Below are 15,336 nucleotides of genomic sequence, written 5' to 3'. Positions count from 1 at the left end.
GATGAAGCGTATGTTCTACCCAGAGCTGTACTTTTCCTTCCGTTTTAAATTACTATCTTTCAACACGGGTTTGAGTGGGGACTTTAAAGAAGTACTGAATCACCTACAGTTAGTTCTTGAAAATGTCCTTGAGTTTTTTGAGTTCATATTTGAATAATATGTTACAAAGAGGATAGGCTTTAGTTTACATTGTTGTGTTGTTTTTTTATGTGTCTAAAATATTAATTACTTTGATAAACGCCTTTATAATATAATACAATAAACGAATGTTTGCCTTTTCTTGGTTTTTCATTGGTACACCAGCACTGGTTTAGCTCAGAGCCATATATCATATATAGGCATATATATCCTCTTCTACATGAACCACGTGACGATAACCGTTTTTGGACTTCCGTTGTCGTAACTCTTCTATTATATGGCTCTGGCTACAACAGCATGGTTGTGTGAGGAGAACAGCCTAGAGGCGGTGGGCGGGTCTTGCGGTCTCAAGTCAGACAAAATGTACAGGAAACTATTTATAACGGCACTCCATTGGTCTGCATAACGACAGATCACTGACGTCGGCAGCATCCCATTGGTTGTGGGCCAAGGCATCAGTTTAGCTGGCAGACAACGTGAAAGTGTTACTCTCTCACATTGCCACATTACCCACACGTTAGTATTATTTCTGGCCGTGCAGTTCTGTCATGGAGCACATAAAAGATGGATGGTTTACTGAATCATGCGCGCTATGGCCTGGGCAAGCAATGAGCCTTCAAGTAGAAGAGGTCCTCTACCACAAGAAATCCGATTTTCAAGATGTTATGGTTTTCAAGAGGTGAGTACTTTCAGCTAAAAAACTTGGTTGCTAGCTGTTAGCGTGTGTCGTCAATGAATGAGCAACCTGAAGCTCCTGGGATCGGGAGAAGTTTCTTCAACTATTAGCTTAGCTGAGTTATTGTTCAGTTTGCCCCTAAACACATTTTTCTTGCAAGCACACTAGCTAGGTAGAAAAGAAAGACATAATACGGATGAGTAGGCAAGGTGGTTAGTATTTATAGTTTTTGGCTAGGAGGAGTAACGTTAACGGGTCAGTCAAGCTAGCAATATCTTGTCTCTAATATCTCTATCCTGTTTAAGTAATGTAAATATTCGTGATTAGTTCATTACACTAGCTTCAAATGTAATGTGCCTCTCACTTTGCTGCAACATTACTTTTCAGTAAAACCTATGGGAATGTCTTGGTGCTGGATGGAGTGATTCAGTGCACAGAAAGGGATGAGTTCTCCTATCAAGAGATGATAGCCCACCTTCCCTTGTGCAGTCACCCCTGCCCCAAGAAGGTATGGCTCAGATTTGTTGATACATTAATCTATCTGCAGTATGGCTGAGTCATGTTTCCTGTGCTAATAGTCTGTTTCCCTTTTTTCAGGTGCTGATTATTGGAGGTGGAGATGGCGGAGTGCTACGGGAAGTGGTGAAGAATCCGCTGGTGGAGTCGGTGGTTATGTGTGAGATAGATGAGGTGAGAGCAACACTACTTTCAATCATAAGTGTCATTTACGCTGGTGACATGTCCCCACCCTTTTTTGAGATGGCCAATTGTGTATAACTTTTGACAAATGTTCTAAAAAAACACAAGTAACATGTACATCTTGAGAACAGTGCACCTGTTCACACTTGACGGGTGTATTTTGGGGAACCAAGATATGCAATTTGGAGATTAAACCTCAAATAGAAAATGTAAAAACAAACATTGCCCCCCACTTCGCAGCAGGGCATAGGCACTGCACTTTCCTATATTATAATGCCCAAAAAAAAGAATCAATTCATCATTCAACAGTTTTTTTTTTTTTTTTTAAAGTAAAGTAAGATCTGTGTTGACGTTCCCTGGGAGAGTAGAGATGTCTCCTTACTGATTTCACTTCTTCCTGTGGAAAACTATTTCAGCTGAGGAGGCTCTGACAGCAAGTCTCACACCAGTGTATGATTCTGCGGAGGCGCAGAGCGCAACAACAACTGTCTCAAAGCGGACACCGGGCAAACAAATAACACTTATGTACAAACCGCTGTTTACGGAGTTTCTTTATCACCCACCTTTCGGTGGTGATTTGCAGAGCAGCCACAGCATCGAACAAGTACATATTTGGAAGCTTAAAAGTTTGCTAACTTACCTAGCAAGCAAGTTAGAGGTTTATTCTATGCTTCATTTAGTCTATGATCTTAATTACGCCTTACTTTTAATGACCAAAATATATATATGACTGTGAGCCTCTCCGCTCACACAGGGTTCAAATAGGGACGGAAAGAGCAGGTTGGTTGATCACAGGCGTTTTATTAACTCCAAAACAAAGTATACACAGGTCTCAAACGTTGCCCGTGTGGGTCCTTTGGCGACTTTCCAGGATCCCGCCTACTGCAAAACAGACCAGAACCAGGTTACGACATGCTTTTATTCCGTCTCTGATTACCTGATTCCGATCAGCTGTCTGGCCTCCGGCCGAGCCACTCCCTTCACACCAGCAGCCGGCGCCCTGCCACAGACAATATAGAGGCTTCTAAATACTCAAATTTCCCCTCCTCGACTCCCCTCCTCGAGACTTAGACCCGCCCACAGGAGATGCGAGCGGAGGACCGAGGAGAGAGGAGGGGAAGCAGCAGACGTTTAAAGAAATGAGAACTCCTCTCCTCTGAGTGGTCATATTAAAGCGATGTCCGTTCATTATTACGTGGCAACAGCTGCATCAGCTGTCGAGTGTTTTGTCATAGTGCTGTATTTTATAATCTCTGTTAGATCAGCTGAACATTGTTCCCCCACATATTTACTTTGAATTCATTGAGAGTGCGGTATAATGAGACAATAACAGGCACAGATGCGGACACACACACACAAATATATTTATATAAATATATACAATTTAAAGTATGAGAGCTCAGCACTCTCATAATAACGTAACACAATCAGAGACTGGATATATCCCCCCCCCTCTCTTTGGTCGCTGAAATGGGGAATTGAAATTACGGGCCAAAAGTTGTATTAACTTGTAATAATAATAATAAGCCACTTACAATTTTCCGTGAGATCAGGGAGCAGATATAAGAAGTTCCCTAACATACAAAGCCATGTTAGGGAAACTTCCATCTTATATCTGCTCCCTGATCTCACGGAGAATTGTAAGTGGCTACTGCCTGAGATCGCATGCTGTGGTTTTATTAAATGTGCCAACTGCTAGGACTGTCTTAGGGAAGACAGCTTTTAGATGTGCAGCTCCTCTGTCTTGGAATAGTCTGCAAATTAAATGGAAACTGAACAATCTGGTGCCACTAAATGTTTTTAAAGCTCGGTTGGATGCTTGTCAATCGGAAGCTGTTGGTACCTGTTTATGTGGATAATTATGTAAATGATGCTGTATGATGTCCTTTTGTTGTTCTATTTATGTTTCATGTGGAACTACTTGAGCAGGTCTCCCTTGAAAAAGAGATCAATGATCTCAATGGGATTTATCTGTATAAATAAAGATTTGAAATTAAATTAAAAGTAAGCAGAGGACACCAAACCAACTGAGACCCGTCTGTCTGCCGCATCTACGCACTGTACAACACACACCTACATACTGTACCACACACACATACACACTGCCTACAACACACACTGCCTACAACACACACTGCCTACAACACACACTGCCTACAACACACACTGCCTACAACACACACTTACAGCTCCTAAAGCATAATCAGGCTACAGCCGTTGTGTATTTTATTATGTGACGCACTAAATGGTCTTAGAAAAATATCGACTCTTTGTACTACAGCAAATAAAGAGAGTAATGTAGGCCTGTTATACTGAGTGATATTGTACACTGCTCTGCTTTCTGCACGGACCTCACAGCTGTTCTCACTGTAAACATCGCAACGCGATGAAAGCCGTTTCTAAAATAATATCCAGAGGATGCATGCAGAGCTGTCATTGGCTGAGATAAGTCCGGCCGTGCGTCACGCCTCCACCGTTCCCGGAAATGCATCCGCGGAGGAGCCGTGGAGGAACCATCAGTGTATCCTCGGTTATAGCTCCTCCAGAGAGCCTCCTCGACGCTCGATCCTCGGTCCTCGGTGTGCATTTCGAGAAATGAGACGTCCTTCAAAATGGCGCGCTGAAATTCATTTCCGGGTCACTACCGGAGGACCGAGGAGGGGAAATTTGAGTATTGAGAAGCCTCTAATATGATTGCAACAAACTGTCAGACTGGTTCGGTGACCATGCTAACATCCCCCATCTATCACCAGAGAGACTTTACGAACAGCATTATGATGCCGAACATCGTCAATTCACAGATTCTCTGTGTAAAAGGATAATTGTATCCTAATACAGCACCTAAGTAATCACTGCTCATTTCCATGTCTTCTGTGAAGGATGTCATTAATGCGTCGAAGAAGTTCCTCCCAGGGATGGCCAAAGGGTTTTACAGTCCCAAGCTCACCCTCCATGTTGGAGACGGCTTTGAATTCATGAAGAAGAACCAGGATGCCTTTGACATCATTATAACCGATTCCTCAGACCCTGTTGGTAAGCTAACAACACCGTTGTTTGCCACAACTGTTCATTTAGGCAATCCAATTCTGAGTTATGATTGTATTGCAGGACCTGCTGAGAGTTTGTTCAAGGAGTCTTACTATCAGCTGATGAAGACAGCGCTGAGAACCGGTGGAATTCTTTGTTCGCAGGGTAATTTTATATTTCACCCAAGTTTTGTGTTAACAGTAAGAAAATGTCTATGTAAATTAGTAAAGTGCTGACTTGAGTAGAAGTTGAGGTACGTTTAAAATACTGGTGATGGCTTGTTTTTTTACACACCTCAAAGTGTCGTGTTCCCATTAATATAGTCGTCCACCTACAAGAAACAGGGCAGGAAATGAACATGCCCTTATTCCGCTCTCTTGTCATATTCACAGGAGAGTGTCAATGGCTCCATTTGGAGCTGATAAAGGAGATGCGAACCTTTTGCAAGACCCTATTCCCTGTGGTAGACTACGCCTACACCACCATCCCAACTTATCCCAGTGGCCAAATTGGATTCATGCTCTGCAGTACAAATCCTGTAAGTGTGCGAGTCAGTCTTCATTTTCCATCCGCCAATTTCCTGATTGTTGTCTGATAGACTTTACATGCCACTTGCTTATTGTAAAACCTAATCTGAAGCACAATAAACATGTCTGCTGTTTTCATGGTCATTGGTAATGTCCATCAAATGACTGGAGTGCACTTTCACTTTTGAATTAGGAAACAAATTTCCTGGAACCAATGACAGCATTATCAAAAGAAGAAATGGAAAGTATGAATCTTAAATATTACAACCCTGAAATTCACAAAGCATCGTTCGTCCTGCCAGAGTTCGCTAGAAAGGTAAATATTATTAATGTTACTTTTTATATTTGATTCAAGTTCACTTTAAACTGTTAACACATTTTTGCTACTTTTCAGTCGCTATCTTCTTTACCATTTACAGGTTCTCAATGAAGCATGACCAACAACAAGCGACCACCATGTTCCTCCTCTACCTGGCCCTCAGACTGCAGATGCTCCACGTCTTCTGCTCCTCAACACAGATCAGTAACACAGGAGAGAGTAGCCTCCAACATTTCACAGGTGGAGGCATATAATAATCAGCGGGTGGGACCTTGCTCAGTTACATAGTGTTCCAATGTTTTGTTCCTTCCAGTCTTACAGTCTTTTATTTAAATATACTGATGTATATTTTGGTTTTTCAATTTTTTTTTACATCTGTAAATGTCTTATCAGCATTTTTGTCAAGAGCTAAATAATGGGCTGGTCCGAGCAGGAAGAGCATTGCGGTGGAAACCTAACCTCACTCTGAAACTGTGTACTGTCTATCGAACTCACTGCATCTACCCACTATGTAATACGTTACTTACTACATGGATATGGACATGTAATGTATTGCTTTACTTTTATTTGTAATGTTAATCATCGGTTTGTGCTCATAGGAAAATGCAGAGTTGCCATCTGTCATGACTGTATATTCAAAATATGTCTACTCTACACACGAACCCTATAGTGCCTGAAATTGGTTGTTTGTTGTTTGAAAACTTGTTCTTTATCTATCAAAGTGTACCAGGCACCTAAAGTGGCCTAGAAGAAAGTTCAAGTGTCCATTGTTGAGAAAGTATCCCTTTATAATAATACCAATTAAGGATGAATAGAGTTGCTCAGCTTTGACCATATGTTGGAAATGAAAGTCTTTAATTTTACAGTGTTAAACATACAAATGAATCAGCAGGCTAATGGAGCTTTACAAAGCAAGACATTTTTTAAAGATGTGAATTGAATATGATATTCACTTAAAGTGTTGGGTATTGACTACCAGTGGTACTTGTGTTCTGTAGTAAGCCTGTAGTCCTTACCGGCTCTGATCTTCAGTACTCATTCGCTTCAAGTCCACATTGAATCTATTGAGAAATGGTTTCATACATGAGCAATGAATCTGATTTTTTTTTTTAAAGAACTAATAAACTGGTAAAATAAAATGGCGATATGAAATCTGTATGCATTCCAACACTGATGGGTTTACTCGTGTGCATACGCTTCTATCTTTGCAAATAACAGCTAAATGGAGGAATACATTTCATATTTTCTTTCTGGTTTATAATGCTGATATCTTTTAAATATATCGTGCCTTAAAAATACCATAGTTGATTGCAGGAAAAATACCCAGTGCTATTTTAAATCTGTAAAGGACAGTGGAAAAAACTGAGTTAAAATTGTGTTCAAGATCTCTATCCACTAAACCTGTCTTATATTTCTGAACTAATCTTCACCAATAGCAGCATCACTTTCCAACCAAATGCAGGTTCATATGTGATGTGTTCATGGAAAATGGTTAACCCTGAACATAGTCATGCAGGTACTGGTATGAACAGAGTTGCAGTAATGGTTATGTACAAGTGCAGTTTCAGTATTCAGGCACAAGATGGCGTTCTTTAATCTGTTATGCATATGATGGTAAAGGAATGCATTTCAATTAAACTTGGTTTTCTTTGAATTTAGATGAAAAGCCCATTGGCTCCTTTCAATTGTTCCCATCAGTCAGTGTTTTGCAATGGAAAATGTCACTGTTGCCCTAAGTTGCATCAACCTTCATTATTGTGTAAGACCTCAGCCGTCACTGGTTTTCTATTAAAATGTGAGCAACCTGCAACAGCACAGTACATTATTACCATACTGCTTTCATAGTGCATTACAGTGGATGCACTCAAGGTTCTTCATGTTCATGAATGTTCACTGCAGTAATATAGGAATGGAAACGTAAACTGTCTTACATTAAGATCCTTTAAGAGTATGTTGGTATTAAAATGTATGTTTATCCATTTAAACGACAATACTCTAAAGTGACAGAACTTTGAAGACATTTCACCTTCTTGTCCTTTGTAACTTTAATGCAAGTTAAATTGAGGCATTTTGACAAGTTTTACCCATATGTCTGGATCCATCTATTTCATAGATACGACTCCACACCCAATCCTCAGATGATCTCATATTCAATGTTCCTTTGTGATCGCTATCAGAGAGCTGTTGAAGTGTTGCTTGAGGCCATACATGAAGTAGATGTAGTGAAAATTGAGACTTCCACGCACATTAATAAGATCTGGGAGCACCCAGACCTGCCGTCATGCTGACGTTCCTCACAGCTTGAAGTCTCTTTCAGTTTGGACTGCAGATATTTATAAGGAGCCCAATTGTTGTTGATTCTTTAAACACACTGAACTGCAAATATAAAGCCGTTTCAAAACCCAGCTAATCTTGGCCATGTTGAGATTTAGCAGTGTATGGAAGAAAATACCTCAAACACTGTTTTGAAAGCACAACAAATCAATTTAAACATATCGACTAGAGTATAAGTACTGTATGTTCCCTGCCAGTAGCACCGTCAGTAAACTGTCAGTTGTGCTAATTCAGCAATTTCTGCCAGAGGGCTGCTTGAACATTTGAAACAAGTTATTCTCCAACAACGGTGTATGTTTTTGCTGTCATCAACAATTTGTTGGGTGAGTGGTTATATAGACCAGTCTAATTAGATTTACAGCAGATTAGGAATAGCTCAGATAAATCTTTCTTTGCTAAACTGTGAACTACATTTAATGATGCTATTTAGCTGCATACAATAAACAAGTCATCCTAAATGTAATCACTTGTTGACTTTAATGTATTCTGCTCAATTCAAATGTAATGTAATATTAAGCCTTATGTAATATTTATATAAATCATTCAAACACTGTCTAGTGCTGATCTCCGAAGAATAATTTATAAGAAAGACTTGGGTAAGAAAATAGGTAAATGACACATTTGTTATGTGTATTGCTAGCCAGGAAACCATTTCTCACTAATCCAAACAGCTTAGAATATAGTGTGAATTTAATTGAGCTGCAGCTATAGTGCATTTAAATTATAATTATTGTACTTTCACAGTCGTTGTGGCTTGCTAGACGAGAGTACAGACATATTTTTTGTTTTGTAAAACTAGTTGGGATACAGTTTTTTATTTGATGGTAACTGAACAAAATCCATTGTTCGATTCAGAAAAGCAAAATTAATTGGTCCTTCTTCTTTTTACCAACTGTGTTTACTCCGCTAAGGTGGATACATTTCCTGAAGGCACTTCCTCAGTCTTAGTAAGTGTCAGACCGTTCAATTGTAATCTGCAGGTGTCAGAGAGGCTCGTAGAGGCACTGTGACAGGAATCAGATGCACTGAGCTATACAAGGGGATACTGAGATAACAATGACAAGTCAGCTTGTGGTCCATTTGTATTGCTTTGGGATTTTTTTGATTGCTACTTAAGGGAAATTACCAGTTGAGAGTGTTTGGGGCGGTTGATGAGTTATGGAATTGTCCATTCACCACCTGAAGAGATCTTGTTTGAGATTGTCTTTCATAACTGTCAATACATTAGTGACATGTTGACGTCAAAACCTGCTTTTAGCCCGATGACGTCTTCGCCCTCTGCAGATGTTCACAATTTGTCAAAAAGGTTAAGTGTTCGACGCTTCCATTTGTTCTGTCCTGAACCGTTCATCTCCCCTCCTCTTCCACACTCACAAAAACACCCCTAAACCCACTCACACATACACCCCCTATCATCCACCCACCACACTGTACGTCAGTGGCAGAAAGGGGTATAAAAGGGTGAGGGACTTTGGAGGTAGAGCAGAAGAATCATCAGTGGTGACCACCAGCCGCGCTGCACTTTCTCCACCAGTCTCCTCTGGATCTCTGAGCTGCTCAGACTCTCCCTCTCTCTCTCTTACCCTCATTCTCCCATCTCTGTGAGCCTCCTGCTCTTTTGGCTTTAGATCTGCTCCGTCAACTGCACTCCTCTCACAGCATGCAGCTCCTGGTGGTGTTAGCAGCTCTCATGGGGGTCCTGTACAGTGTTAGAGCAGCCTCCGTGCTTCCTGTGGAGGACAGGAGCTCCATCCATCTGAACAGGGTGAGGAAAATGTTGTTGTATACTTCATACAAAATGTATTTCTTGTTTTTAAAAGTTATTATTGATAGATTTGACAATTTTTTGTAGGGAAATTTTTTTAAGTTTTAAAAATAATAACGGTAAAATCCAGATTATTTTTAAAATCGTCAAAAATAAATAGTTTGATATTTTGAGTTTTTTTTTTATTTTAAAGAATTTATTTGGAATACAAATATATTTTCCAAGAACATTTTATTAACCTATTATAAAGTTCATACAGTCTTTTATTCAGCCTCTTAAAAAAAATGATAATACCCAAGATCACAAGATTTTACATTTTCACATGATTGTGATATGTTTCAGATTTTTGGTCAGGAGCTGAGTAAGGAGCGAAAGGAGCTGATCCTGAAGCTGGTGTCGGGCTTGTTGGACGGAGCTCTGGACACCAACATGCTGCCGGAGGAGGCCGGACCCCTGGACCTGGAGGAGCCGCTGGAGTCCCGTCTGGAGGAGAGGGCCGTCTACAACAGGCTATCACTGCCGCAGCGTGACCGTAAAGCCCCCTGTAAAAACTTCTTCTGGAAAACGTTCACCTCCTGCTAACAGTGTCCACATCGCCTCCTGTACTCCTTCCCTGCCAGCTCCACATGAACTGTAGTAGACCTCAGCTGTACATAACATCTACACCTGTCAGACATGCAGCATCGATGGACTTCACTGACACAGTGACAGTGTCTGTTTGAATATTAATTATTTATGTATCTATTTATGTATACAATGTATGTATGTATGTACGTATGTACAGTATGTATGTATGTAGCTGTTTCTTTCAGGGTAAACAATAAAGCATGGATATATCATTTGGGATCGTTATCACAGTTTATTTATTTCGAGAATATACCTAATAGGGAAAAGGTCATATTTTATTATACAATTAATACAAAGAAATTGTGGAAATATTTAAGGGTGAATATTTAAATATATACTCAAAATCAAGCAACATTGTAAATGGTACAATGCACAGACAAATGTAACTTCCTACAGTGAAAGCCACTTTTTTCCAGTCTCGATCTTACAAGGTAACAGAGCGCAGCTTGTAATGTGTGCATCTCCTTTATTCTGGCAAAATAAATACTCACGGGGAAATAAATATTGCGTAAGCCAACATTTAATATTCCAATTTGGAAAACTATTACCATAAAAAGTGGCACAATTTTGGCTTATTACTGTTTTTATATAAATAACCAAATGACAAAAATGAATTGATACTTTATAGATAAATAAGTAAACAAAACAAATATTTAAACATATAAATATGATTTAGTTCACACATTTGTACATGTTTTAGTAGTAACCAGACTGTGGCCCTTATTAATTCCTAGTCACAAGCTCTGGGAGATGCTTCAGTGACTTATCACAGGTTGTTAAACATGTCAGTAAGATGGAAAAGTAAATAAATTAGAAGAGACCCCTGTATTCACTCAACGCTGTCAGGAACAGCAGCAGATAGAGTACATAGTCTGGATTGTGAAAACACGTAAAATAAAACATTAAAACAAAATCTAAATGTAAATAAGGTGTACGGTTGAAACTAATCAGACCTCACTGTTTGATTTTAAATGCACAAACACGACTGGTAGTGCATGTTGCGATAATGAAGTGTTTTCTGTGTGACCTTATCAACCCTGTTTTCGATTCTTGCTTCAACAAAAACCAAGCGTCGGCCCTCAATCAGTCACACTACAATTACCACACGCTCTCTCAGTCCTTCTGGCATGTACAACCGTTGTGATATGTGTGTTTTTTAACCACTTACTGCAGTAGGGAGTGGAGTAGGTGCTGGACACAATCAAATATTGACTTTCTAACCGGGTCCACAGTCCCTAGGAGTGAACTGATGGATAACATGAGGGAAATTATGCGGGTGAAATATCCTGCTGTTTGAGGCAGTTCAAATTACTAATGTTTTTTTAAATAGCTGTGAAAAGATGGCCAATCACACCGCTGAGCAAAAACAAACAACAAAACAAACAAATTACCAACACTTAAAGGCTGACTGCTGAATCACGAAAGCAAAAGGCATATCATCATAATAGCAGTTTCTATCATTATACAAATGACTTGCATAATATATTCACGCATACACTCATACTGTCTGGCCTTTGTTCTGTACACTAACTTACTTGTTTTGAACTGGCCTTTTTGCTCCTTTGTGCTTTTCTAGTGTGTCTAAATGTGTTGTAGATTATTAAAAAATTGCAGTCACTTTTGACTGTTTTCATGTTCTTATTTTTAACATTTGTAAAGCACATTTTGGCCTTTCCCCTGTGACAAGTGTAGGGCATGAAGTTTACATATTACTGGTTCATGGTGAATTTATGAGAAAAAAGCTGGCAATAGATCTGAAAAGATAAAATGATACAACACTCTGTGGATATTCGTGTTGAAGTGTACTGCCTGCAGTAATTTATCCACATTATATGGCACTATGCAATCATAAAATTAAAATCTTAAGTGAAATGTGAGAATTCTTAAATAACCTACAATAATGATCCATAGAAATCCTACTCAGTTTAGTCATACCTCGACTGGGTAACTGTCTTATTATCTTCCTGAACAGGATGAATAGGAGATGATGGCTCATAAATATGCTTGTTTCACAGGTGTAAAGACTTGAGTTAACATAGGTTCACAGTGCTGATTCATGTTCAGGTGGGAATTTTAAGGCAACGGTGATGACATTTTCTCCCTTTATAGGCAGTGAAAAGAGCCCTTCAATGATCCATCCTAGTTTTTATTGAACAAGGCTGCATAATCTCATGAAAACACCCCTTGATGGTGAGTTACAGTTCCACACATTTCTAAGCAATGTAATTATATGTTCTCGCAACCGCTGTGAAGTCTTCTCCGCCGCTCGCGTTAACGATGCTGAACAGACAAAGGCTCCTGTGGGCTTACTTGATTACAGTTCATCACCTAGTATCTTTAATTCGTACGCAGTAAAAAGCTCCCTATCAAAATGACATATTTTAGACTTACAGCATGTGGGAGAATAACTAGACTGTAAATAAATAATAATTCTGAAGAATAGAGAATCATATGCTGCTACGAAAAAAACAGCCTATGATGCCAATCAGTACATCTGGGGCTGAGGTTATAAAAAAACGATGTCAGTAGAGGTGCTGTCCACTCCTGACTTCATGCCTCCGGGCTCAAATGAGCAAGCAGAGGAGCAAACATCAAAGCTGATGCCTGCAAGCAAAGCATTTTATTGGCTTTCCTTTTGATGTGAAGGAGTACGTAGAGGAGTGCTCAGGCTTAACTGTGTAATTCAAATTTAAATGTGACTTCATATGTGCTGGTGTATGAAAATAACAAAGACTTCCATTTTGTTGGAGCTCCTTATAAGGAGAAAAAACGACTTCAAAGTTCACTTTTAAACTTTTGTTGATGTGTGTATTTGTTATTAATATTTGTGTATCAATATTTTTATATGAACATTTAGTCAAAACACTATTTGTAATATAAATGTTAGTTGTAGAGACAATACATGTTAGACCTACCTTCATTATAAGCTTCCTCATTGAATTCTACATGGTCCCTGTTTGTCTCTGTGTTTCACAGATGTGTCAGAACTCATTTTTCATCCCTCAGTGAGAATTTTAAAACGCTTAACGTCAAATGGTTCTTTAACCTGGCCTTGATCGTCAAGACAGGCCAAATTAACACGGAGCACTCTGCTAATGCTTCTGAGGAAAGGTGTTAGAGACATGTTGTGTCGAGACCCCCGCTAAAAGAAAGGGCTGTCTTCTCTCTACAAAAAACTCTATCAACAAAGAGTTACATTATGCTGATAAATAATGATTTACATAACATTGAATAATTACTGCAGCTGATAAATTGACAACAGATGTGTTGTGTAACCAAATACTGAGTACATTTGAACTATACTATACAACATAGCCACATTAATTTGACATCTTGGCTATGAAAAACACTCATCATACCCTTATGCATTTTGATGTGATACATTATACAGTCAGTGTACATGCTTTATTTGAAAAACCAAAGATGGAAGATCTGTACATTCTGTAGTACTTGTACTTTATTAACCCAGAGACTCTGGACACAGCGCCTGCAGCAGCCTTATTCATCTCTGTCAGCCCGGCTCAATTTGTTTAGTTGTGACATTTGAGAGAGGTTGTATCCACAGACTAGCTGAGGCATTTTGAAGTAAAATAAATATATAAGTCACCACTTTTAAAAATGGACATGCCTAGTAGGAATAATGGACCTGTCGCTGTGTCTGCAGAAAGATCATTAGGACCTTTTAAGGGCCTCTCCTCTGTTTAGTTGAAAGTATTATGATGCCATGTCTTCCTGCTGTTGATCAGCCCTTGCTTTCTGTTTTTTTAAAGAATAGTTTTAGCAAGCACCTGACAACCAGGTGTCTCATATTACATGAATTATGCTTTTCAAAGGCATCATAAAGAGCTACATCATCAGAAGTAGAGGGTCTTTGACCGCTGAATGTTACCTCATTGTTCCTGACCAAAGTATTCCTGACACACCACACAAGCTAAAGTGTCCTCTGATGTTTTTCTCTCAAAGAGTTCTCCTGTTTGGGAGCACCAATGAGATTGGAGAGATTGTTTTTGCCAGCAGGGTCTAATGATGCCTGATGGCTTAATCAGCCGACCTATGCCAGCACTAAAAGCTGATCATTAGGGGCCCTCTGCTCTCTCAGTGCTGAAGCCGTGGCTCAGAAAACAAGCTGTCACCAGCCCGAGGAAGGGCTTCAGGGATGCTGCACACCGGTCACTATTGTGACCCTGTTTATTCTGTATGGCACTGCTTGGGGAAGCTGGGCAGGTCTGTGGTGAGAAAGTAAAACACAGGGTTTCAAAGATTCAGTTAATGATGACCTTAAAGTGCTGTAGAACGCTAACCGCAGGTTACATTTACTGTAGCAAAAGTAGCAATCTTCAACATGAGAGGTCTTAAACTAAAGGTCATTTGAGTGCATGCAATGACAAGTACTACCTATTTTTACTTCACTGTGTAATTAGGACTACCAGTTAAAAGAGTAAATAAGAATAACATGTGAAGAAGTTTTGACTTTATTCTCCTGAATATGTTAAAACAAGACTAAGAGTCTACACAGCCACGATGTGAGGCTGTTTTTAAGCACAACTGTTGTGCTTTGAGCTAAATGCTAACATTAGCAGAATGACAATGCTAACATGTCAATGTTTAGCAGGTATTACCTGTAAAAAGCAGGTTTATGGTCTTGAACCTACTTGAACTGACCTTCCAATCGGTCTGTAAGGCAACATGCACATATACGTATATGTAGTTGAATATGTTTTGGAGTTATTTATTAATTTGGATGACATGCAACATAAGTCAGTGGCCGTATCAGGAACAATGAAGTATATGTTACCCATTTTTAATAATAATAATAATAATAAAGGATTACATTTTTTAATTAGAGCGCTTTTACAGGTGCTCAAAGCGCTTTACAATTACATATTACACATATTAGACATGTAAATGTCAATACTGTGGACATTACCCAGAGGAGCAAATGCGGGTAGAGTGTCTTGCCCAAGGACACAACGGCCTGACGCCCTCAATGCCACCCTGGCCTAAAATCATCTGACCATTTTGTAAAACATTTAGTAAAATTACAACTCTTTCTTACAGTAGAAAATGGGCTGATGACTATGAGCTCATCTGAGCAATATATGAGCTTTAGATCTGAAAAACAACATTACATCTTACGAATTGCCACCCAGCAACAAAGCGTCAGGGAGAGAAATATCCATTCATGACTCATGAGACATTGTACTTCATTTTTGTCATTTGCAGT

General features: G+C 39.3%; 2 protein-coding genes across 3 annotated transcripts; both read left to right on the top strand.

Moving 5' to 3' along the window:
* The first annotated feature begins 535 nt into the window (after positions 1 to 535).
* On the top strand, positions 536 to 6,525 carry srm (spermidine synthase). Of its 2 annotated transcripts, none has more exons than XM_034209039.1 (8): positions 536 to 817; positions 1,202 to 1,322; positions 1,412 to 1,504; positions 4,393 to 4,546; positions 4,622 to 4,705; positions 4,933 to 5,078; positions 5,261 to 5,383; positions 5,487 to 6,525. In XM_034209039.1, exons 1-8 carry the CDS (start codon positions 687 to 689, stop codon positions 5,502 to 5,504), a joined length of 870 nt encoding a protein of 289 aa, XP_034064930.1. In that variant the 5' UTR covers positions 536 to 686; the 3' UTR covers positions 5,505 to 6,525. The 2 variants fall into 2 exon arrangements, with proteins under 2 accessions (XP_034064930.1, XP_034064929.1); XM_034209038.1 differs by having other exon boundaries at positions 5,462 to 6,525.
* Positions 6,526 to 6,841: 316 nt separating this feature from the next.
* On the top strand, positions 6,842 to 10,323 carry cort (cortistatin). Its single transcript, XM_034209040.1, has 2 exons — positions 6,842 to 9,485; positions 9,828 to 10,323. The coding sequence occupies exons 1-2, from the start codon at positions 9,381 to 9,383 to the stop codon at positions 10,065 to 10,067; spliced, it is 345 nt and encodes a 114-aa protein (XP_034064931.1). The 5' UTR covers positions 6,842 to 9,380; the 3' UTR covers positions 10,068 to 10,323.
* The last annotated feature ends 5,013 nt before the right edge of the window (positions 10,324 to 15,336 follow it).

This window comes from Gymnodraco acuticeps, unplaced genomic scaffold, assembly GCF_902827175.1.
Source record: "Gymnodraco acuticeps unplaced genomic scaffold, fGymAcu1.1, whole genome shotgun sequence".
NCBI lineage: Eukaryota > Metazoa > Chordata > Actinopteri > Perciformes > Bathydraconidae > Gymnodraco > Gymnodraco acuticeps.
This window is presented reverse-complemented; position numbering and strand designations above follow the sequence as displayed.